A 26,674-nucleotide genomic window follows, 5' to 3' on the forward strand; every position below is an offset into this window, starting at 1 on the left:
CTGTGTGAAGCATTTCCTCCCTCCATTAAACCTCCCTGTTGGCAAAGAAGGAAGTGCTTCACACAGTTGTTTGCTAAGCCATTGTTTGAAGTACCTCACACCAGGAGCAGCCCATCCACTTTCGCCACCTGAGGTGAAACGGAAGCATGTTGCTCCTTACTCCTCGCTGCTGGAACGCCCCACATCTGCTTGTGCCGCAATGCCCTCATCCTTGCCGAACTTAGCAAGCGGGGAGCATTCAACAAGGCTTTGGTGCTTATCTTCTCCTTTCCAGGGCAGGGGAAACGAGAGGCAATGCTGCACGCTGGAACGTTCCCAGCGAGAGGGGGCGCTCTGCCAATGACAGAAACAGTGTGGGCAGGTGGGGCATTTCTTTCTGCACTTCCACTGCCTGAGGCAGCCGCTTTGTCCTGACTCATGGGCTCTGCTTCCTGCCCTCCACTGAACAGCTCACCTGGGTGCTTGACTCTTACACTGCTTCCTTGCAGCAGTGGGGGGAAGGCGCTTCACACAGTGGTTTAACAAAATGATGAATCGTTGTATTTTAATAATCTGCTGGAAGGCACACAGAATGGCTGGGGAAACCCAGCCAGATGGGCGGGGTATAAATAATAAATTATTGTTATTATCCTTTAAAGGGGGTTGCGGCTCGGGGTGAGCTGTGGAGGGAGGGGAGATTGGTCAGGTGTGGGAGAAGGCTGGTTGGCGAAGGGGTAGGTGGGGTTGACAAGCAGAGTGAGCAGGGGCAGCAGCCCCTAGTGTGTATGGAGAGAGAGAGAGGGAGAGAGAGAGAGAGAGAGAGAGAGAGAGAGAGAGAGAGAGAGAGAGAGAGAGAGAGAGAGAGAGAGCCTACCATTATCATGGAGCTCTAATCAGGTATTAAATTATGTAGCTGAATTTTGGGAAGTCCCAAATGAAGCAGCTTTTTCCCTATGCCATAAATAAGGCTCCTTCTAGGCTTGGTCCAAACAGGAACTTTTCTGAGCCAATTTAATTTCCTTAATGGAACCCAGAACAAAGCCCTTTGTATACACAGGAGTATAGAAGGATTGTTGCAGCAGTAATTCAGATAACCCAGCCTGGCATTACATTTACTATCGATTTTATGTCAGGAGAACACATCTTGTTAAATTGGCTAATACGACTCCACTTCTAAATTAAGACATTTAAGCAGCTATATAAGGCTCAACAGGTCATTGGGCAACGTGCCTGTAAAAAAAAAAAGTGTTTGGAGCTATAGATGAAGTTCAAGCAGATGTAAGATAAGGCTGATAGATTAAAGGAGTTGTTGTGCAGGAACATATTGCACACACAAAAACTGAACATACTTCTCAGTCCAACTGAGCCTGAGTTGCATTGTGAGACTGCTGCTGGTTTTTCTATTGTTCTCCGTGAGCTGTTTCATAATATCAGGAATCCTGCATGCGCTCTCTGTCTCCTAACATTTTGTTTTGTGAACTGAAGTTTTTTTTTATGGGAACCAAAATTCAGATTATAAAACTATCATTCCAACAAAACCTATTTGCAAGCATATATTCAAAAGAATCACTACTGAGCCATCCTTGAATTGAATTTATTTTTACGGTCACAGACCAGCTCAGAGCCATCCTTGGATATACTACACTTGGCCTGCTCCAGGATTATTTAACCCTTTCTTCAGAAATCTGATACAAGTGATGAAGATTTGCTCTTGGGGGAAAATCTCATTCTTTTTAGTATATTATTTCATGACTAATAAGCATAATAGAGAAAATTATCTAATATTTCTGAAGATCTGAGTAGGTTTGACGTTCAAGAAAACAGCTTATTTTATTTATCTAACTTGTGTAGCACTTTATATTGGGCGTTTGGATTTGGAAGGATCTGGGCATTTTGGCCTCATTTCAGATGCACAATGCAGGAATGAAAATAACCCAGGCCATCCCCAGAGACTGCTGGTGCTTCACACACACCCAGCAGGAAATAAAGGTCCTCAGCTCAAGCAACTGGCTCCATAATTAATCTGATTTCTCCAGTCTAGTTATGCATCAGGCTTCAGAAAGCTTGCTCATCCTAAATTAGGACTAAAGCTCTAACACGAAGAGGATGTATAGCTCATTTAATGGAATGTGATATTTGACATTTAAAATACAGGCGTGTCCCCACCCCCACTTTCATGGGAGTTACTTTCCAGGACCCCATGTGCATAAGTGAAATCTTGTAAAGTGGGGAACACCCTCTAAACACCCTTTAAATGCCCTCTCTTCAATCCATACCAAAAATACTGTATCCAAAAGTATCCACAAGTAGGATTGAAGCTCTGGAGCTATCTGGAGGATGTGTAGGAAAGCTGCAGCTGCTGCACTACCTCACACATCAGCTGCTAGGTGGGGAGGCTGAGCAGCCTAAACAAAGCCCCACTGCACCTCTGGTCTCTTTGTGGCTTCCTCTGTCCTCACCGACGTCCTCTTCAGGCTCCAGGGAGGATCTCCTTGTGAGCGACGAGGATTCTCTGGCTTTCTCCCACCATTTCCAGGTTTGAACCAAATTATTTATTTATTTCTCTGTGCCGCACATATACATGGCCGTGCGTGAGTCAATTGCGCCTAAGTGGGGGATGCCTTTGCTTGTAAGTTTTCCCCCTAATAACTCATTGCTAATATGCATATTCATGTATATTATAATTAGTAATGTTTCTAATATGAGAAATATAATAGCTCCTGGGGGCAAAATCTAATAAATTTCAAGAACAGGTCTTACCAGGCATCCTGCTCATGACTTTCTTGCAGATGAATGGCTACACTTTGATTAGTGTCCACGTGTCTCATTTCAGCAGAGAGTGCTCCTAGAGAGACACCCTGTGAATGCACGGCCAACTCCAAGAGACAGGAACTGGAGCTCCAAGGCAGGAGTGGGCTGCGGAGGCTGAACTTGCACCTGTCTGAGATCCTGCTAGTGTTTAGGAGAAGAATTTCCCCTGCAGCAAAAAAAAAAAGGAGGGGGGACAGTTATGAGTAACAACAACCATAGTTATAAATTACAGTGCAAGAAAGAATGGATGAAAGCTAGAGGGAAGAAAGAGGAAGACATACGGAGAAAGGATAATGAGAAGGGTGGGATACACACACACACACACACACACAACTAACTGACTAGTAAAAAACCACATACAGTCCTACCTTGGTTCTCGAACGGCTTAGTTGTTGAACAAATCTGCTCCCGAACGCCGCAAACCTGGAAGTAAGTGTTCCAGTTTGTGACCATTTTTCGGAAGCCAAATGCTCGACACAGCTTCTGCTTGAGTGCAGGAAGCTCCTGCAGCCAATTGGAAGCTGCGCCATGCTTTTTGAATGGTTTCGGGAGTCAAACGGACTCCCAGAACAGATTAAGTTTGAGAACAAAAGTACCACTGTATATGGGAGCAATAGCATGGTTCCTTACTTATCAGATCATTGTCCAGGAGGGAGGAGGGAGTGAAAACTGGGTGTTAAGCAACAACCACATCCTTGAACTGGGCCATAAGGCTCCTGAATCTGGTTACTGGAATGGCATGCAGCCAAGTCATTCCCAATACTACTGGTAGTAACATATAATCTGACAATCAGCTTCAGCCTCTTCTGCCATAAAGTAACGAAGAGCAAATTCTATGCAACTGAGGCTCTATATAAAACCTACAATATGTCTTTTGTATTCAATGTAATGATTTTAATATATTAACAGCATTAAGCACATGATGCTATGCAATGAATGGAGAGTTCTCATTTGGAAAACATTTCACACGCCTCTGCAATTTTTGTGAGCCAATGACGGATACATATGAAAAATCAATTTGTGTTTTAATCCATAACCTTCCCTCCCCACCTCCATGGTATGTGATCTGGAAAATAGTGCTGGATACCACAGTGACTCCAGTTAAGAAAGAATCTTGTCAAAGAAGGCAAGGATAATTAACCACAAATGTGTGCGCTGTGCACAAATGGACAACCTTCTAGTTTTCTGTTTGATGAGTTGTTCTCTATAATCTGCTGGTGCTCCTGAGAAGTCAGAACAACAACTGAAGACAGCAACCAGTCAGGTTTTCCAGAGGCATTGGTAGATGAAACCCAGGAACAGTTCCACCCAAAGTTACACGTGGTTTCTGTTACAACAAATGAGAGCATAATTAGTCAAGATTATTATTACAACTGAAAGTGATGACAGTGATTTAAATGAACGAGTCACTGTACTTTTTAACCATAAAACTTTTTAACCATAAAACAGAAGACAATCTTTGCCCCAGTTTATTTCTCAATATATGTTCAAGAAGTATTAAAGCAACCAAGGAGATGGAGCTGCAACGTTGTTTTGGAGTTGCAGTCAACAGTTAATCGATTTAGTTAGTTGAGAAAGGGAAGAGAACAGCATTGCTAAAATATAAACACAGGGATTTCTGTGCACACATCCTTTCTGAAAGGACGCACCTCAGTCGTTAATTCTAAAGCTAACAACAGATACAACATTTTTAGGGCAGTGGGACTGCTCTGGAAGCATCCTCAATGTGTTCAGCCCTAAACATGCCTTTTGTCTTGACCAACTACTTCCACTGTTCCATTGTGTCCCCTCAAAACCTCCTCCCAATCCACAGAATGCAATCAGTCATCACAATAACAACTTTTGGGAAACTAACAATGCTGCAAATGGACAGATAATTGCATGAATGTGCCATTCTTAGCATTTCTTTTTTGCTTCTTAAAATATATATATACCATTTCCACAAAGCATAATGGAGGGCAGAATTGATAGCTGAGCCAGTATTCAATTGGCTAGCATGCACACCCTGTCATTTCGCTTGTGAAGGTGAGAGGAAGACAAGCTTATCCTGCAGTGGAGAGACAGATCAAAAATTCTGTTTGTATTTTATCTCTCTCCACCTTTAAAACTGTAAGGCGATTCTGGCACCAGAACAGAAATAATACATATTCTTAATTTGTAGTGCAAAGGTTGATGAGCATCAACTTAACACTCCATGACTTCTGTAGCCCAGATTATTATTAAAGTTTGTATACCAACCTTCATCTGAAGATCCCAGGGCAGTTCACAACAGAAAAATACAAAATGAGAACTGTGGCATGGAATACAATTTGTTCATGCTCAGTGCCACTGAAATGCTCGTCAATCAAAACCTTACCTTTTATGGGCTGATTCTTACATTACAGCCACCATACTGCATTGATAAAGATACAATGGTACCTTGTTACTGGAACGGCATGGCTCCCAAACAATTTGGCTCCCAAACACCACATTGCAAACGTTTTGCAGAAGCCAAACATCTGACACAGCTTCCGCTTGAGTGCAGGAAGCTCCTGCAGCCAATCAGAAGCCGTGCCTTGGTTTTTGAACAGTTTCAGGAGGCAAACAGACTCCCGGAATGGATTGAGTTTGAGAACCAAGGTACCACTGTACATGCAAACCTAGCAATGCCTACAGACAACTTAGCTAGGCCTTTCCTTTCCCTATATTCCACACATTCAGTCTTCTGGGTGATTAAAAAACAAACAAAACACAGCTGAGTTAGTCCATAAGAGGGGGGGGGGGTCCTTTAAAAAAATCCACAACTGGGCAACATTTTTATCTGGAGAAATCAAAATGTGACAAAGCAGTGTGTAAATGTCTGCGCTCCCTATAACTCTTCATCATGCTACGCAAAGCAGGGGTAACAAAACAGGATAACAAAAATATCCCCCACCAATACAAAAATTACCTTAGACTGAATGCTGAAAAGTGCATTAGTCTCTACTAGGTTGAGTTACACATAACAGCTACATTGGAGTTCAGAAAAATTTAAGTTTTAAATCAGAAGTATTTTAAGCTGCAATCCACTACAAACATTCCCTAGTTAAAACGTACGGTAGCTCTGCAAAGCATAGCAAAGCAGTAATCCTAAATGCAGCAAAGTTTAAAATTGCTTATCTGGAAGTTATGGCTATGATGTAAGTGTCCATAGGGCGGTTATTAATTTTTTTTTTTTTTTTACTGAGAGAAGGGTTTTAAAAATGTTGTCCAAAGGGTACTCTCAATGGTGTGTTTTACTATATTACACATGGCATAAGACTATTAGTCACTTTCAGAGCAGATCTACAAACAACCCACAGAAAGAGAACAACATATCTGAAGCACAGTCAGCCCCAGGCAAAAACCACTCAGCCATGTCAGAACTTATACAGTTCCCATTATTTTTATAACTGGCTATCTCTCATTTGTTTTAAAAACACACAAATTATCATTCTTTTTCCATATTTTCCATCATACCCAGATTGTAGCATGAAGGGGAAATGCATTTACTAACTTATAAACTTTGAAGAGGGGAGAGGGGCTTGAGGGGGGGGGTTACTTAAATTTGCAAATAAATCAATCATATTCTTCCCCCCATATCTGTGATTTTGCTAGGGCACCGTACCAGGGGTGCCCAAACTTTTTTCAAAGAGGGGCAGATTTGATGAAGTGAACATGTGTGAGGGCTGACTAAAGTTATTGAGCTTCCCCCCCCCCCCTTTTTAGGATTTTACCCCAGGACATACCATATACTGCCACGGGGGGGGGGTCAGATTAAATCATCCGGCGGCCCCCGAAGTGGACTTTGGACATGCCTGCTGTATCCTGTCTAATGAATTCACATTGTATCTTAGATGAGGAATGCATGCCATTCAGACCCTGGCTTGAAGAAACAAACCTAATTTACTAATTCCTAATTAAAAAGAATACAGTCTGCTAATGCATAGCATGCTTCTTCCATTCAAGTAAATGATTTCTGGAGGACCAATGGGTGAGTAAGAAAGGCTTTTCTAAAGCCGCATGATTGAATTCATCTGATTATTTGTAGGAGTAAGGGAATGGCTTAGGCAGAATACAGAGAAAGTATAAGCTACAGGGAAATTACTGTAAGATTACTCTCATTCAGTTGTATTTTACACTCTCAATGTCCGGTTCATTTAATGCTCACACTATATGAATGCCATTGGAACAAAATGTTCATTAAACAATGAAATCCTAAGACTAGCAGTGAAGATGCATCACTACCTAGGATGAGGAATTGAGTACATTAAACAGAACATGCTGTTCTACTGGCCTTTCAGGTTTGTATCAAGGATGTCTTCCTTAATTATCATGTGGAGTCTGATGCCACAATTGATGGTGGCTGGGGAAACCCAACCAGATGGGTGGGGTAATAATAATAATAATAATAATAATAATAATAATAATAACAACAACAACAACAACAACAACAACAACAACAACTGATGCAGGTGGCTTGAAGTGGATAATGGACACAATAATGGAGAATAGGTCTATTAAGTATCTAAATACTTAGTCCTCTACATTCAGAGGATATGTGTTTGACGTCCATCATTTGCTGAGAAGGAAATAACAGGGGGATCTGTTACCACCATTGGTAACAGGCTCAGACTGATGGGGAAGCTTCTGAAGAGTAAGATGGGAACAATACCTGGGTGGGAGGACTGATCAGGAGAAACCATCCCACTGCTACTTGGAGAAAGCCTAGGAGGCGTATAGAAGAAAGGGGGAAATTTCTCATCAGGTCTCGTAGAAGCAGAAACAACTACAAAAGAGAGGGGGGGGGGAGTACATAAGTAAAATGAAGATGTAATTGTTTATACAGACGACTTCCTCCCCAAAATATAAACTCTTGGAGTTGCTGCTAGAAAGCTCTTTTATACCAGGTTGGGCCAGTGGTCCATCTATCTCAGTGCTGACTAGCTCTCCAGAGTTTCAGACAAGAGTCCTTTCCCAGCACTATTGGGAGATGCCAGAGGCTGAACATGGGAGCTTCTACACAAAAGCATGTGCTTTCTTGCACATCTACACCCCCACCACTTCCCAATGCTGTCTAATTAAAATAAAATAATGCTGCCTGATTAAAATGTAAATAAACATCTGACAATGATTTACACAGGCAAAAACAATTGTCCTTCATTGTCCCCATGATTTGCTAATTGGATTATCCAATCATTTTGAATAATGACTTGGCTTGCCAGCCAATTTAGAGTGTCAGCACCTACGAACATATTGTGTAGAAGTGCCCTAAAGCATGGGTAGGCAAACTCAGGCCCGGGCCCCGGATCCAGCCCAATCACCTTCTAAATCCGGCCCACGGACGGTCCGGGAATCAGCATGTTTCTACGTGAGCAGAATGTGTGCTTTTATTTAAAATGCATCTTTGGGTTATTTGTGGGGCATAGGAATTTGTTCACTTTTTGCGTGTTCAGACCTTTTTAACCTCACCCCAACTGAATTCAGACAAGACTCAAATTTTGGTTTGGTTTTTGGCAGAATTTAGGTCACAACTTTATTGATTGCAGCACGTGATTGGTTGCATAGGCTCTGGTTCGACTAGCTCCCTGCTCTGCAGGTAGCGCTGACCCAGGGTTCCAGCATAGGTCAGCCAAGGGTGAACACCTGGATAAGCGGAAAGCTGGGGACCTGCTCTATCCGTCACCCAAATGTCCCCCCAGACTACCCTTCAATTGGGGATGGCGAGAGCGTTCTCCCATCCATATCACCTGAACCAGAGCCTATCCGCAACCTTACAAGTTGTGACGGTTTGCTACATGGCAGGCGAAACCCACAACAGCATAGCAAGGTCAACTGCACAAGCCTAAAAGTAGGGAGAGGTAGGCAGTGTTCCGATGCACGCGCCGAAAAGAGCAAGCTCTGGGTCATGTGCATGGGTATTTATAGCTTGCATCCCATTGGCCAGATTGCACCCTGGATCAAGGGACCTATCGACTGGGTGTAGTGGCTGTCAATCAAACCCACCCACAACACAGGGCTTAGTTGCCAGGTCTCACCCCACTCTTTAAGGGAGGGCCCAATTTTCCCCAAAATGTAGTCCGGCCCCCCACAAGGTCTGAGGGACAGTGGACCGGCCCCCTGCTGAAAAGGTTTGCTGACCCCTGCCCTAAAGTTTTGAATTAGATAAAGATTCTCTAGCTTACTACCCTTAGCAGCAAAAGGATGCTGCAGTGCTTGCAATGATGCAAGGTTCTGTAATTTCTTCTCAACTAATGGACTTGTAACAGACTGGGATCCTTGAAATCTATTTACATTTTTATCTCTGCCACCCAACAACTTTTTTTCTTGCATGTACACTAAAAAAGAAACTTTCATGGGTCAAGAATCTAAGGTTCTTGCTACCAGATTCACTACTTGTAAATATGAAATCTTATTACAGCAACAATGCCATTCATCTGCATATGCCCTCTGGGGCAGGGATCACATCTGTTTTCACTATATCTCATGCTGTGGATGATAATTGGAGGTTAAGCAGAAGTCACTGTGAACACTTCCAGTCATAAAAAAACCACCTGGGTCGTTGATTCATTGTGCTTGCAAAAAGATTTGGAATGCTCAAGTGAAATGCTGCTAATAGTCTCCCTTTAGAAAAGCCAGCAACCAGGGCAGCCCTCCCCAACCCGGTAGCCTCCAGATGTTTTGGATTCCCACCAGCCATGCTAGCTGGGCCAATACTGTAGAAACTGTAGGCCAAAACATCTGGAGGGCACCAGGTTGGTGAAGGGTGCACTATATAGAAAATTTTGCAATGGTGGGAGGAGACAGGACAAGGTAGGCTAGGTGTCTGAAGTCCCTAAACTTGTCTGGTTTTGAGAAGTGCCTTTCAAAGCAATATCTTGCCCCATGCTTTCAACGTGGCTTCTCAAGACCTGGCGTTCAGGGTCCTGCAGAGCCCCTTGCAAAATGCCTTGCAAGGTAGTGCTTTGCAAGGCAGTTCTCAAGACCTGACAATCTGCCGATTGTTGGGTCTTGCTAAGTCTTTTTCAATGTGCATTGCATGATAGCATGTTGAAAGGGGCTTTACAAGACCTGACCATCAGCTGATTGTTGGGTCCGGAGAATGCCCTTGCGAAGCAGTATCTGGCAAAGCATTCAGCCCACAGGGGGTAGGGGGGGGGGAAACATGAGCCAGATCCAGTTCCCCAGTCCGGCTCTAAAGATTAACAAGACATTGCTTCTACATTTTGAATACCCTGTTTTCGCTGGTCTCATTAGTGAAATCAGTGAACTGAGGTCTTCCATTTAACCAGTATTGAGTTCCAAAAGCCAGCAAACTCCAGGTGCTCCACCCTTAACTCACCAGAACTCCTTAGCTAGAAGTTTAAGTTCTGACTCTACCTGTTACTCTTTTGGTTCTTCCCTGCCTCTGCCCCAGACCTAAGGTTCCTCCACGCACTGTCCTAGCTCCACCTAAACTGCCAATATGGACTGCTATTCTTCTCTGCAAAAAACCCAAAAAAACAAAGGTGTCTTGCTGAGGCTTCCCACCTCTTCCATTCAAGAATGCTGTTAAATTTGAAATAGGCCAGATGGCTTACATCTAGCGTCTTTGGCAATTCTTATACCTAGAAAAGGATTAAAACCATACCAACAACAAGGTCATAATGAAATACGGCTACATAAATATTCTAAAGTCCTAGGTGCCTGCCAATACCAGCCTTTGTCTCAGTACTAGCCACATCTAAGGCTCAAATAGATTTTTCATATTCCCAAGCAGAACCATCACTTCTTGCGGTATACACCAGGAACCTGAAGCTTTTCCACCCTTATAATAAACAAAATGTATACAGTTGCAGTTTGAGCAACCACCTTCTCAAATACAATAAATAAATGTTGCTGTTGTTGTTGTTCAGTCGTTCAGTCGTGTCCGACTCTTCGTGACCCCATGGACCAGAGCACGCCAGGCACGCCTATCCTTCACTGCCTCTCGTAGTTTGGCCAAACTCATGTTAGTAGCTTCGAGAACACTGTCCAACCATCTCATCCTCTGTCGTCCCCTTCTCCTTGTGCCCTCCATCTTTCCCAACATCAGGGTCTTTTCTAGGGAGTCTTCTCTTCTCATGAGGTGGCCAAAGTACTGGAGCCTCAACTTCAGGATCTGTCCTTCTAGTGAGCACTCAGGGCTGATTTCTTTGAGAATGGATAGGTTTGATCTTCTTGCAGTCCATGGGACTCTCAAGCACCATAATTCAGCACCATAATGTTGCTACTGGGCCATATTTAACCTCATTATTTGTCTGTCTGTTTGTTTTGCATATTGGCCTTCATCCGAAGATCACAGCGCAGTTCACAACATAAAAATACAAAATGAGAACACAAAATACATAATAAAGCAAAAACAAACCAGTAACTCCCTTCCCACAAACACTTTTAAAAGGTCATAGAATGTTAATCAGCCAAAGGCCTGGTTATAGAGAAATGTGAGCCTCCCTGGAGAGAACATTCTACAAACGAGGAGCCACTGCAGAAAAGGATTCACTATGAATGGGGAAAGCTAAACAAGTTATTAAATGAAATCTATAAGAATGAACAATCTTAGCTGTTAATAGAGGAAGAACCAGGACATGATTAGATACACAGGCTGAACAGTCCAATTTGGAGGGCGGAACAAGATGCCCCATGTCTGGGAAGAGCGTGAGAAGCATTAATGCAGAACCCCCTTCCTCCACTGCATAAAAAAAAAATAGCAAGCTTAAAATGTGTCAGATTTATCTACCAAGTTCTTTGGGTGAAAGAAGGTGTATTTTTCATGAAACACAATGGATTTAATCAACATAACTTTCTTCTTGTATCATTAAATAGTAGACAAATGTCTTTGCTTAAGTGGGTATTATAAAGCAACAGACAAAATGAAGGAAACTGAACTTCAAGAAATGTTTGTGACAGGCAATAAATATTAACAAGAAGTGCAGGTTTACATACCAGGACTATAATAAACACTGGGAAAAACAACATTAAGTGTAAACAGGCAGAAACTCAGTTTCACATGCAGTAAATATGATGCATAGGTTTTAGTCACGGAAGATTTTATATAGGCGGTCAATGTACATTTTATTTTGTACTCATTTGTAGTATGAATGTATGTGAGGTTTACAAAAGCCTTGGGCTATATGTAATAAAGTTTATTACTTCTCCAGTATTGGGGAATTTATGAACTTGTGGGAAACCCTTTTGCCCACATAAGTTACTAAGGTTAAAGGACTGGTTTGGTAGAATGGGATGGGATGTCTGGAAAACGTTTAATCAACTTTTATCACCAAAAAAACTGTCATAGGGTTCAATTCTATGGTGCCTGGGAGGGAAGTGTCAGAGGCTGTAGGATCTAACATATCTCCATCTCCTGACAGGCAAGTGGATTGTATGGCAACTTGTCTGCCCAGGACAAACACTGTAGGCAACATGGGACATCATCCAATCTGCCAGAGAGTGCACAGGAGGAATCAGTGATCATGGTAAATGTGGAGACCAGTGGTATTGGAAAATGCAACAAGGACCAACTCTCCTATCAGGTTTTTGACAGATTCTATACAGATTCAGAAGATTAACTCCTGGGGCAACCCTTGTCACCCCTCACTGTAGCAGCCAAGACATGTAAAACAAGGCAACAGCCTTTTAGGGGTATAGATGGCTCCACTTCAGCCACTGCTTTGTCCAGGCAGGGGTTCTGGTCTTGTCTTGCTTCTGACTCACCTGAACATGACTCAACCAAATCTGCTGATGCACTACTAAGTCTGTTCCGTGGAAAAAATAAAGAAGGCCTGGGATGTGTCTGTCAAGGTTGATTAGGAGGTTGAAATCCAGACCCCTAAATCTGTCTGGCCAGTGTTGAAGATGGACTACTGGACTAGGTAGAGTTTTAGCCATTGTTATGCAGCACATAAAAGTCTCAGGACTCACAGAGTGGCCCATTGAATTAATTACAACAGTGAGAACAACCTTTGGAACAGACTAGATTAGAGGAACACTTCTTTGTACTTGAGGAAAGAACACTTAATTGCCATAACTTGGTTTTCAGAATTTGAATTTGAAGTGACAGCAATAAAGAGAAGTGCTTTACGCTAACAGCTTTTTATTGACAGGTACCTACATGTTCTTCTTTGAGAAAAGATGACCTCAGACATCTCCCAAGACACAGTTCAGCGAAAGTTAATGGAACTATTCCACCAAACACTGTCTTGAGTTCTCCCTTTAAAAAATGAATTAAGAAGAACTTTTAAAAATGTTTAGCAGCTAAGCTATGAACATTGCATTCCTTCAGGCTAGCTGTTTATGATAGGTCTCTTTCACTTTCGTAGTAAAAGGGAGTTTGCGTATACTGTACACTGTGATGAGTAAATCTCAGATGCCTCTTTGCAAATTCCAGAAATCTGCACAGGTGGATTTGGACAGGCAGAGACAGAGTGGTAGTTAATACAAGCCAAGAGGCATGTGCATTTTAAGCAACAGAATAAAGATGAAAGAAAGCATAAAATAGCATTGTACAGCTATACTAGGCATACACAGCTTGTCATTCACAAACAAACAAACAACTACAACTACACATACAAGCTCTTTTTCCTAAATGAAGCAAGCAATTTGTCTAAGAACAAGTACAAATTTATCCTAAAATGTTGGAGTTTCAAATTACTTAGTCCACTTTCCAGAGTGGAAGGAATGCACTAGGAGTCCTCCATTATATCCCAATCATTGGGATCTAAACAACATTTTTAGTACATGGATGCGGTTACCAGCTCATTGTAGTAAAGGAAAAAATAAATAAATGAGAAAACGTTTCTTCATGTTTAGAAAGTTCACATTTACTGACTACTACTATAATAGAAATTTTAACCTGTTTCACTAATAAATCTGAACAAAGATTGTGGCTATAAGCTTGTAGTTTGATATCTTTGTCAGTGGAATGAACAGTTAATGCAAATAAGATTTTTGGAACTGGAGAAGTTTGGAACTGAAAGAAATCACTGCGGCTACATGTCCGCCTCTGACATTAGAGCAGACACAGACATTTGATTTTGATGGTTGTGGTGCAGCAACATAAGACACCTATCAGCAACTCTAAAACAATTTTGCTGTATCCGAAAGTAGCTGTCCTTGCTCAAGACACAACTTACCATTGTTGCTGATCCCCCATACCCACTGCAGTCCCTGGTCCCCCTCCTTAAAGGTACTCCTGAAGACAGAGGAAGAGTGCCTCTCACTTCTACAACCTTCCTCTTTGCTCCTTTACAATATTGGTATTATTATTATTATTATTATTATTATTATTTAATGCTATAGCAACATGGCTTTATATCTACCAAGAAAAGAGGATCCCTTAAAAAGAAATAAACCCATTTACTCTTAATGTTAAGCATTTGGTGTTGACAAAATTCTTTTAAAATGGTTTTTTAATGCCTTTACTCAGTGCTTTTTTCTGGGATGGTGTGCAGGGGTACACATACCCCCCTAAACATTTTGTGAATCTTTGTACTTTAGTCCATTTACTGTATTTATTTCCCCCAATTTGAACTATAAAATGGTGATTTTCTTGAGTCAAAATGAGAGTACGCCTAAACATTTTTTAAAGAAAAAAGCACTGTCTTAACTTATACGTCAGCTTGTGGAATTATTATTATTATTTTTTATAAGAATTTATTGGTTTTTACAAAACAAAAAAACAACACAACACATACACTAACACAGACCAAAAGCCAACCCCACAATCAAAACATGATAAAACAGATATAAAACACACCAACAATTCTTCTTCTTGTTTATACAAAAAAAAAAAACTTTTCTAGTTCGAATCTTTACTAGGTGACTTCCCCCGTTTTCCCTCCTTTGGTTCCAATTCTAATTTACTTTAGTAACTTCTTTCCTCAAAAATTAAATCATTCAAAAATCAATACTAATCACTCCTTAGCTTAAATCCGCTCTATTCCAAATATAACTTCATATTAATTAATAGTATAACTTCAAAACATAACAAATTACTTCTTATTTCAAATCATACATCTTCTTTCACTTAAACTGCTGTTAATAAAAAAAATCAAATATCTCTTCTCTAGTTCAAAAACTTAAAATCTTATCAGCTTGTGGAATTAAATGCAGCACAGCAAACACCATCTCCTACTCTGTAGTAGGAGAAGTCAGGCAGAATTTAAAATACACTAGTTTTCACAGAGACCGGTCCTTCTATGATTCAGCTATCTGGTGGCTTGCTTCCTGCACCTTTCTCCCAAGAGATATTACCAGAGAGCTGAGCAGGGATTGTGTGTTCATCAATCCTTCCTATCTTGTTTCCGTAAAGTGTATCTACTTGCTGGAGTAGACTGAAGACACATTCATTTCACCTCAGGTACTAGGCCCTAGAATCTAGGGCCGAAGAGGAAGAAGGATCTCCCAGGATCACAACTAGAGTTGCTGCTGTTGCACTTGGGTCATACTAGAAGGCTTCCCATAGGCATCTGGCTGGCTACTGTGAGAACAAAATGGCAGGCTTGAAGGGCCTTTCGTCTGATCCAGACAGGCTCTTCTTGTGCTATCATGTTCTAATGTTGCTTTCTGCCTTTCATGCAGCTATTAAAGACGTTAAGTCTTGGCCCATGAAAAACCATCAACCCTAACATAACCCCATAAAGAGAGCCATACAGGAGAATGGACTTTGTACACCACATATTTCTGAAAGAGTATATGGTTGCTCTCCAAATACCACAACACAACTGAAAGAGGTCAACAAGAAAGAAAAGGTTTGCAAGGAAGCCAGAGAATTAGCTGTGGTGACTGGCTTCCTTCCACACCACATTTGAAAACATATCCTAGTATTCCAGTACAGTATAGAGATAAAGAAGGGAGATGGGAGGGAAAGAGTTTGTTTCATTAGTAAGCTCATTGTACTTTGGTTTATTTTACTAGCTGCTGATATCTCATGTGCTGAGTTACACTTTTTGACTCAAACATTGGAGCTTTTCCTGTCCCGAAATGGAATAACCCTGTGGGTTTTATGTCTCCAGACGTTCTCCTCCTGTCCTTTCTTCTTCCTTCCTTTCCCCACTATCTTTTTTGTTTAATGGGCTACCACAGTTGTCCCCTGGTCCAGGAATAGAGAACCTTTCAAAGCCAAAGGCCCACAATCCTTTATGTGCAAACGTCTGGAGGACACCTGCAGTGGTGGGTGCAGTCAGAAGCATAAGTGAGTAGAGTAGAGGATTTGTATCTCACCTTTTTACAGAAAGCTACATTCCATCAGAAACATATCCATCCAGGCAAGCAAGAGGCATTATCACAATTCAAGGACATGGTCAGGCAAGAGCACTCAATGAGGGGGTAGAGCAGGACCAGGGGAGAGAGGCACACACACACACACACACACACACACACACACACTTTAATGTCTCTCCACTGCCCCACTTTAACTATTCTCTAAAGACAATTAAAATCTTGGGATCTGCCTGTGGATGTTACTGATAATATCTATCACATGCCTGACAGAAGAGTCGACTGCCCTCCCCCTTCATCATGAGGGAAGCCCTTGTTCTTCCTGCCTTTCCTGGAGCCAGAGCATTTTTTGACTGAAAATACATTTCTCTTCCTTAGGGAAGAATTTTTTCAATATGAGGTGGACTCTAAATTTATCCAGAAACTACTTGTTTTCTCTTTTCCTAAACACACACAATCAATCAGCATGTCAGTTTAATGCTTGCCCCTTAGGGTGTTTAGCAAGTTCCTTTTGCAGCATGGGGTGAAGAAAAAGACTGACAGGTCCAATGGCTTGCATTCCGCCCTCCTTACCTCTACATTTATCCAAAGGCTTGAAACCTAGCATCATCCCTGATCTTGGAGTCCATTTGTTTGACCCTGCAGTACAGTCATATATATTCTTATTGCTAAGTAATCATAAGCGCTCCTGAACTTTGTGCCTCCCCATTGAAGAGCATGGGGAAATCAATGAACTTTTTTTTGGCAGAATTCAATGGAATTTGCAGCCATAATGGCCCTCTGCTTCCATTGATGCCAGGTCCAGTCATGCATATGCACACAAAGTAAAAAAAAACACCCAACAACAACACAACCCCCCCCAAAAAACCCACTGGAACAGTTTCTGAAAAGTTCCTCCTACATCTTTACCAAAATCACATAAAAAAGACAAACCTTGCAAGGAAGGAATAATTAGTAGGACTAATTCCCTGTCACTTACAAAATTACCCTTACTTCCTCTCCCTCGCTGGCATTTTCCTTACATAGTAAGCTTGTGGGGAATGTGGGGATATATCAATGTTTTCAGGCATACTGTCCTTTTATAACAGTCAACGACCAGTATCAGGATAAAACCACCAATTACAAAATATAAAATCTCAGAACAAGTTGAAATAAATAAAATTACATATACATAAAAAAGCAGTTCTAGCTGGCGTACTATCTGTGTTTCTGGTACTCATGAACCACTAACAAAACTTTTGGAGGACCCAAGTTTTGCTCAGGCCACTCCAGAGGAAGCTGGATCACTTCAGACAAACTCCTGAAATCTCCCCAGATCAGCCAGATTTGGTTCATGGTACATCTGAAGCAACTGCATGCCCCTAGAATTCCCTATTAACCAACTATTCCAAGCAAATGATCTGTTTATTCAGCATTCATACCGATTGTCTGCAGAGTAGTTATGTGACAATGAACATTCAACCTGATTTGTTTGTGTAGTAGTTGTATATCTTTCCATTAACATTCACCCATCCCTAAGTTCTTAGTGCATTTCCCTGTCATCTTCATAGAATCATAGAACCCTAATCCCCCAAAGTCCTTTTTTAAAAAGTGGATTTGTTGAGCTCTTGGGTGAAAGAACCTGGTAATTCTCTTCAACTGAGGAAACTTACATTTATAGTGTGCTCTTGAATCTCTCCTGCAAATTGCTCACTGCCTGGAAGTGACTTTAGTCAGGGACAGCTTCAGGATTTGTGAAGCTCCAAGCTGTCCTCAGGTCCCTACAACAGACTGACATATATTGGGCACCCATATATTTAAAAAAACACTGCTTCCTCCGAAAAATCCTGGGAACTGTAGTTCACTCCTTGCAGAGCTACAACTCCCAGCACCCTTAATAAACTACAGTCCCCATGATTCTTTGGGGGAGGCAATGTGCTTTAAATGTGTGGCATGTATGTAGCCTAAGTGCCCCCAGGAGCCCTCCTCCCATCTAATAGTGTGGTGAGAATACCTTAAGGATATGCCTGAAGTCTTATTCTAACAGTGCTAATAATCATAATCACAATCACAATTATTTATTTGTTTGTTTGTTTGTTTGTTTGTTTGTTTATTATTTGTAGCCCACTCATCTGGCTGAGTTTCCCTAGCCACTCTGGGCGGCTCCCAACAGAATATTAAAAACACAATAAAACATCAAACATAAAAAACTTCCCTCAACAGGGCTGCCTTCAGATGTCTTCTAAAAGTCAGGTAGTTGTTTATTTCTTTGACAGCTGATGGGAGGGCGTTCCACAGGGCGGGCTACCGAGAAGGCCCTCTGCCTGGTTCCCTGTAGCCTCACTTCTCGCAGTGAGGGAACTGCCAGAAGGCCCTCGGCACTGGACCTCAGTGTCCGGGCTGAACGATGGGGGTGGAGACGCTCCTTCAGGTATATTGGACCAAGGCCATTTAGGGCTTTAAAGGTCAGCACCAACACTTTGAATCGTGCTCAGAAACACACTGGGAGCCAATGTAGGTCTTTCAGGACCAGTGTTACATGGTCTCGGTGGCCACTCCGAGCTGCCGCATGCTGGATTAATGACCCATTAGATGACCCATTAGAAAAGGCAGTGGAGATGGGATGCTCAGATTCAGTCAGATGCTGGAGCTGGAAGGGACTGGGAAGAGGTGCCTAATAATGGGTCCCTTTGATTCTGCCTAACAACCCTCCAGCCATGTGAAAGTGCCAAGGGTTAGCATGGCCTTCTTAGGGTGGTCATTCAAAGTGAGTCAGCTCCAGTGCATGAACTAGAGTGCCTGATTAAAGTCTCACATAGCTCTCACATAGCATTTATGCAATTAAAGCTCATGCACAAAGCCTCCATATTATCTCTAAAGAAGTCTCTGTGAAGTCATTTTTTATCCTTGCCTGGAACCTTGGGTGCTGGGGTGCTCTACTCCAGCAAGACCGTCCAAGAACAATTGTAGTGAGAAGTTCTTAAGATGCCACAACCCTCACGCAGGAGAGCTCTTTACTTTCTTCCAGCTCCTGAGCGAAACGGAGGATTAAGACAAAGCTGTATCTGTCCAAACTTTAGCATGCAAGCTGACACCAAGCAGAGCTACTGCACGACACTGTGGCTTCTGTCAAATTCCTTGTGGCATTTCCAGATAGAAAAGGGGTCATGCAGAGCCCCTCTCCCTTTTCTGCGCCCCCTGAGCTGAGTGGAGAGGGCTCAGCAACTGTCCCGAGGACATCCTGATCTTTTAACCTCATTAGACCATTTCAATTTCTGTAGCATCTAAGGGGAATGTCATTAATGGTGTCAGAAAGAAAGCCTAGTTCATCTGCCTCAAAGAAATCATTCTAGTAATCCAGTTACTGAGGAAGGAAGGAAGGAAGGAAGGAAGGAAGGAAGGAAGGAAGGAAGGAAGGGATGGTTCCTATTTTCTCATTGCTCCACTAGCTGGGAGAGAGCTGGCACAAAGACACACATCTAATGCGCGCCTCATTTCCTCAGCAGTGGCACTGGCATTCAAAGTGAATCGTTTGGGAAAATTTAAAAAGCGCTTTTGAAATTAAAACTGAAGCTCAGTTTCAGCCACCCTTCCCCAATAAATGGAAAGCAGCTTTGTTTGAAGGAATGAGGTTATTTCATGGCATAACAGCAACAAGTTGCTCACTCACTTGACGGGTAACAAGATGAAGAGGCAATGTAGCATAGTGGCTAAGGGTATAACTGGTTGTTATAAGAGATACAGAACTGCTGTCATTCCTTGTATCTTATAACATCTAGTTTGGCCCTTCGTGCAGTATTAAGCACACAGTGTTTTGAACCTTTATTTCTGACCCAGGTCAGCATTATGAAAAATTAATTACCTTGTCATATGAACCACCAGTCCATTGTCTCAACCGGCTACTGTTACGTTCCTGAACTTCCAGTCAAATACCAAATACAGTGGAAGATGAAACCAAACCACAAAACAAGAACATCCGAAATATATGATGCTATCTGAGCAGACAAACTGAGAGATAAAGGTCCTTAATGAGATATTCTGCTTATTAGACCACCGTAGTAATTCAAAGGAGCTATGTTTGCCCCCGTGATTATCTGAGCTTCCTTGACATTCATACAGCCTCTTTACATGGTCTATTTCAGAAGCTTGCAAAATCAGCCTCACAGGTTATATAATGACCTCCAGTTGACTACATTGCTGCTGTATACTGGGACGGAGGCGGAAGCAAGGTCATTGCGGTGCAAATGCATCAGCTGAGCCAACTGTGCTGCTTTTCCACCTGCCTTCTCTCCATTGTGCTATGCAGCAGTGGTGCAGGCAAACAAAGGTCAAGCGGGCACTGCTGCCCCGCCCAACACCACCATCGACTACTGAGAAGAGCCCTGCTGAATCAGACCCAATGCCTATCTGGTCCAGATCTCTGTTCTCATAGTGACCAACCAGGTGCTTATGAGAAGCCTGCAAGCAAGCAAGACATGAGTGCATAGAAATTGCCCAAACCTAAGCTCCTTTGAGGGACATTCATACTGCCTCCGATACTGAAAGATATACAATATGTCCTCTTGGCTAGAACCCATTGATTATCTTATCCTCCATGAATCTGTCCAATCCACTTTTAAAGCTACCCATGCTAGCACAATGATATATAGTGTTGGCATAGGGGTACAGTATGGACTATGGGTGGGATTCACCGAAAGAGTCTCGCAAGTACATGCCCTGTGTGAGGGCTTTTGCTTTCGCAATGAGACTTCCCCATCTCATCCCCCATGACTTCTGGTCTCCCCTCACAAATTGGCTCTGGGGGATCAGTAGGACCCCCAGAATTGTGTGCAAGGGGAGGAGAGGATGGCACAATGCTGGTGCCGATGGAACAGTCACAATGGTACTTTGTTGTCACAATTAGAGATCCATGAGAATTGGCACTGTAATTGTTAGACACATCCACACTGAATCACCTTTGATACCTAAAGACCATTCTCTAGATACCACCATATGCTCCTTCACTCACTTTGAAAACTAATTTTCTCTCCTGCAATTGGGATCTTGGTTGCAATAGTTTGTCCTTTTTTACCTATCTTGCTTTAATGTGACAAGGCAGTTTATTGTGCACAAAAATGTCTTCCCATGGAGGGTATGTTTGAAGTGTAAGACAGAATTGCCGTAATATGTCGTTAGTCATCTGAGTTCCAGGCTATTATCTATCATTACCGGTAACTCATTTGGAATACCAGGATGTACAAACTGTTGTTTATAATGCACTGTTCTACCGTTGCCTGACAAGCTGCTCAATAGCTTTGCTCCAAAGAGATACCCTTCAGCCAACAAAAGCTGCCCTTTCACAATTCATTCAAACAAACATGCACCAATCTGAGACTGAGAAGAGGAATCTGTTGAGGGTTTAAACATGACTTTTCACTGTGCTTTTGCATTCATTTCAAAGTTGGCACTGATTTGCTTATCTATTTGTTTAGCATTGGCAGAAATCTTGATTTGTTGTTTAGTCATGTCCGACTCTTCGTGACCCCATAGACCAGAGCTCGCCAGGCACTCCTGTCTTCCACTGCCTCCTGCAGTTTGGTCAGACTCATGTTGGTAGCTTCAAGAACACTGTCCAACCATCTCGTTCTCTGTCGTCCCCTTCTCCTTGTGCCCTCAATCTTTCCCAATATCAGGGTCTTTTCCAGGGAGTCTTCTCTTCTCATGAGGCAGCCAAAGTATTGGAGCCTCAGCTTCAGGATCTGTCCTTCCAGTGAGCACTCAGGGCTGGTTTCCTTCAGAATGGATAGGTTTGATCTTCTTGAGTCCATGGGACTCTCAAGAGTCTCCTCCAGCACCATAATTCAAAAGCATCAATTCTTTGGCAATCAGCCTTCTTTATGATCCAGCTCTCACTTCCATACATCACTACTGGGAAAACCATAGCTTTAACTATACGGACCTTTGTCGGCAAGGTGATGTCTCTGCTTTTTAAGATGCTGTCTAGGTTTGTCTTTGCTTTTCTCCCAAGAAGCAGGCATCTTTTAATTTTGTGACTGTCACCATCTGCAGTGATCATGGAACCCAAGAAAGTAAAATTTCTCACTGCCTCCATTTCTTCCCTTTCTATTTGCCAGTAGATGTTGTGGGACAAGAAGCTACAGTTAGAACTGGATATTGAATAAATGATTGGTTCAAAATTGGGAAAGGAGTATGACAAGGCTGTACATTGTCTCCCTGCTTATTTAACTTATATGCAGAATTCATCATGCGATAGGCTGGACTGGATGACTCCCAAACCGGTATTAAGATTGCCAGAAGAAATATCAACAGAAAGTGAGGAGGAATTAAAGAACCTTTTAATGAGGGTGAAAGAGGAGAGTGCAAAATATGGTCTGAAGCTCAATATTAAAAACAACTAAGATCATGGCCACTGGTCCCATCACATCCTGGCAAATAGAAGGGGGAAATCTTGATACATAGTGAGAATTTAGCAATTTGGCCTCTTTCTCATATTGTCTGAAACACATGAGATTTGGAACTTCATACAGCATAGTATTTTGCACAAATTACGCACATGTGTAAATCCTGCCACATGCCTCATTCCCAAAAATCCAGTGCTCTGCATACTAATCAGAAGAAAAGAGTCGTAAGACGGTGCAATCCTGTGCATGTTTATTCAGAAATAAACCCTACAGTAGGATTCATTCTCAAGCAAGTGTGTACACAGGATTACAACCTGACATTTTATTTGGGCAATGAGACTGAGTTAAAGGCAAGGCAGATGGAGACTTACTAGCTATAAGGGAGGAAGGCAGAATTTTGCACAAGATGTGAGGGCCCTCCAAAGTGTGGGGCCCTGGGTTGTTGTCCAGTTTGCCTACCCCTAAAGCCACCATTGTACTAAACTAGAGATGGGGGACCCATGCCCTTCTGCATCTCATTGGAGTATAACTCTTCTAATTTCTGACCATGGACCACACTGGCAGGTGCTGAAGGGCACTGGAGTTCAACAACATCTAGAGGGCCACAGGTTCACCAGCCATGTGCTAAACAAAGCTTTGTGGTTTGTTTTAAACATAATATGCACATGTCACTTAGGACTCAGCTAGACTGGTAAAGAAAAGGCCACCAGATGGCAATGTGGAGTCCCATTTTTCTCTACCTGTTTTCCCTGTTCTTACTGAATTCTTATTGAATTCCTGATCATGGAGAGAATCATAGAATCATAGAATTGTAGAGCTGGAAGGGACCCTGAGGGCCATCTAGTCCAACACCCTGCAATGCAGGAATCTCAGCTAAAGCATGCATGACAGATGCCCTTCCAACCTCTGCTTATAAACCCCCCAAGGAAGGAGACTCTACAACCTCCCAAGGAAACAAATAATGAGTGCCGTTTCAGACATAATGCTAAACGAGCTGCTCTGTTGTTTCTCAGCTGAAATGGAAATGGCTCAAAGGAAAGGAGGAGACAAAAGTTGCTGGTTTCTTGGATGCACTGATGTCTTGGCCCAGCAACTCTCCCACTCCACCCATGATGATCATAACTGCTACCAGGTGACAGTGATAAAGGGAGGAAGCCGACAGTGACTGCATCTCACCTCTCTTCCCCATCACCCCGCTGTAGCTCAGGGCTGCAGCTCAGGAGCAGAGAGCACTTGCTTTGTATCCAGAAGGTCTCAGGTTCCACACCTGGCATCTTCAGGTAGGGCTGGAAATGCCGCCAGCATGAAACTCTGGAGAGTCATTGCCAGCTAGATGGACTAACAGTCAGACTCAGTCTAAAACAGCTTCCTATTCTCCCCTTCGCATCCAGCAGTTAAGGCTGACTAAAACGGAACTCACAAACCTCACTCCCTTGCCAAGGAGATGCATAAGCGGTCTAATTTATCTGAATACTTTCATATGCCACCCCTCGTAATATATATTATAACACAAAACAATAAATAAAATAAGACCAAAAGCAAATACTGAAACAGCAGAAGCAACAGAAGCTAGCCAATATTTTAAACTACCGGTGTTTATACAGTAGTTAAACAGTGGGGAGAATGGAAACATTTTGCCTAAATTACAAAAAAAAAACAACAACCCACAAGTTACAAACCACACATGTTTACCTCATGTTATATGAGGAAGATATGAAAGTTCTGCTCTAAACAAATCTAACTTGTTCCCTCTGCAACAATCTATTTTTTTTTTATTTTGGTCATACTGTCTTCAGAACTGCAGTTTATATACCTTCAGAGCTACAATTCCCAGCACTTTTAACAAACCAAAGTTTCCAGGTTTTTTTCAGGGGGAAGCCATGTACAGGTACTTTAAATGGGTGGTGTGGATGTCTCTGAGAAGCAGCGATAAGGCCAAAGTGGAAATTCCACTTGGAGGGAATGCCGAAAAGAAGCCCCGTGACTGGCATGTCAGTAAAATGGGCTGTGCAGTTGTTTTACTTGCCAGCTGTACTCTTTAAAAGAGCAACCTCTTATTGATTTCAGGTCATTATAGGAATATTTCTTAAGAGCCAAGGTACATATTAATGAAAGAGGTTTCTCTTGGCAGGGAGAGAAGTTAATTGAACCGAGTATATTTTCCCCAGCGCCAAAGAGGGGAAAGGGCTGAAGACGGAGACACTTCCCAGCTTCCAGTGTAAAGTGCTTCAAGGGGCAGAGAAACCTCTTCAACCAGACACAGGAGAGCAGAATAAATAAGACTGCCATAGGATCAGGTGCCATAGGATCATCATGTTTCCTAAACTTACAGCTCTAGCATAGCATTGCTGATGGGTTCAGGCAGGGTTCCCAAGCACCAGACACAGAGCTTCATACACTCCCAACAACCAGCTTCCTTCCTTTACCAGTTCAGCGTTTCCAAAGTGTACCAAGCACAGGGCCTGCAAAGTGTTTCCAAAGCACATGACAACCAACTGGTTTTCTTTCACTTGGTTTTCAGAAGAGTAGCTGTTTTGAAGCTCAGGTACCTGAACAAATCCTCTGTATACTTATTTGAGATTAATCCCATCAAACCCAGGCTGGATCTAGACACATCAAAGAAGCGTTTCAGTTAAACGCGTTGCAAACTTTGTATGAGAAATTGGGCAAGCAAAAACGGAACTCCACAGCGCCATCTGGTGTCACAGTGTTAGAATGCAGAAACAGCGCATATAAAGCGTTTTTTCTTTGCCAATGTAGCTGAGTCCCCAGTGGACTTCTGAGCAGACCTGCATAGGAGTGGGAATTCTAATCTGAGGCAACCACTGAAAACTGAAGTGGAGTGCTGTTCATTCTACATTAGGTTTTTTGTTTCCCTACCTATTTGACTGGTGCTCTCCTCATTGCCGGCATGTGACCCCCAACAGGGAATGTGGCCCCTCCTCAGGATTTATTTTTTTTAACTGCTTTTAATGTTGTGTTTGAAATTGTTGTAATCTGCCCTGGGGCCTGAGGGTGAAGGGCATGTAATAAATTAATACATAACATAATACACAACAACAACAACAACAACAACTTTTTTCAAGTATAGGGTGGAATCAACATAGTGCTAAGTCTCTTGTTCCATCAGCACAAGGATTTCTCTGTAAGCAATTATTATTACTATTAATTATAATAATTAGCTGCTTATGTGCCAAAATGGTTGCCAAGTAAGTGGTTTGCGACTATAAAATAAATACATAATTAAAATATGCAATAACAAATCCACAGAGCATTAAAATATCCTTAATTTTAAACTGTAAGACAAGCAACTGAATAGCATAGCAATTAAAACAGTTAAAAATAGGTTCAGTTAAGGAGAATCCTTGCCTAAAAACATGTTTCTTCAGGAGATGTCAGAAAGCCAACGCGGATGGGGCCTCTCGTGAGCAGCAAGTGAGGCATTCCACAATGCTGGTGCCACCAGTGGATAATCATCAAGCAAAGGAACTGTTCCCTCCCTCCATGCATCTCCTAAATCTCTTCCAGGAGTTTCCCAAACCCTCTAGAGCAGATTTGGGGATGGTGTAGGCCAGGGGTCAGCAACCTTTTTCAGCTGTGGGCCGGTCCACCATCCCTCAGACCATGTGGTGGGCTGGACTATATTTTTGGGGGGAAATGAACAAATTCCTATGCCCCACAAATAACCCAGAGATGCATATTAAATAAAAGCACACATTCTACTCATGTAAAAACACGCTGATTCCCAGACCATCCGCGGGCCAGATTGAGAAGGCAATTGGGCCGCATCTGGCCCACGGGCCTTAGGTTGCCTACTCCTGGTGTAGGCAGTGGAAGGGGAGGGGAAAGTCCTGTTGCACAAACAGAAGTCCTTGCACTGACGGGACACGGTAGTTGAAAACGACCCAGTCTTTTAAATACTGTATATTATTGTACATAAAAAATCTTAGCACACTTATGGGTGATGGTGATATATATATAAAAAAAACCCAAACGAGGCTGACAAATTATACTTCCAAATTCAAAAGTTGGACAACTAAGGTTCGTTTTTCTTCTTTCATGTTATTGCTCCAATCAGTAGGAATGAGCTTCCATCTCTCTTCTAGTGGAGTTGTTACCACTGCCTGAAGTGCAAATGCTCCCGATTTCTATAAGCAAGCCATTAATTCCACAGATTAGAGATACAGCATGCTGAGAAAATTTAGCAGAAAACAGGATAGTACCAGTGCAAACCTGATCCATTGGAATATCTCTGTCTATATATAGGCTTT

At 42.3% G+C, this 26,674-nt stretch overlaps 1 protein-coding gene across 2 annotated transcripts in view; it reads right to left on the reverse strand.

The window, feature by feature from the left end:
• The window catches only part of LTK (leukocyte receptor tyrosine kinase), a 94,625-nt gene that overhangs the window by 48,671 nt on the left and 19,280 nt on the right, over positions 1-26,674 (reverse strand). The window contains exons 2-4 of one of the 2 annotated variants that reach the window (XM_033145641.1): positions 7,463-7,576; positions 3,965-4,117; positions 2,740-2,956 (exon numbers count right to left, since the gene is read on the reverse strand). In XM_033145641.1, coding sequence (XP_033001532.1) covers positions 2,740-2,956; positions 3,965-4,117; positions 7,463-7,576 — 484 coding nt within the window. The remainder of the gene's footprint in view (positions 1-2,739; positions 2,957-3,964; positions 4,118-7,462; positions 7,577-26,674) is intronic. The other variant, XM_033145642.1, reaches the window with a different exon arrangement.

The sequence above is a fragment of the Lacerta agilis genome, chromosome 1 (assembly GCF_009819535.1).
Source record: "Lacerta agilis isolate rLacAgi1 chromosome 1, rLacAgi1.pri, whole genome shotgun sequence".
Taxonomy (NCBI): Eukaryota; Metazoa; Chordata; class Lepidosauria; order Squamata; family Lacertidae; genus Lacerta; species Lacerta agilis.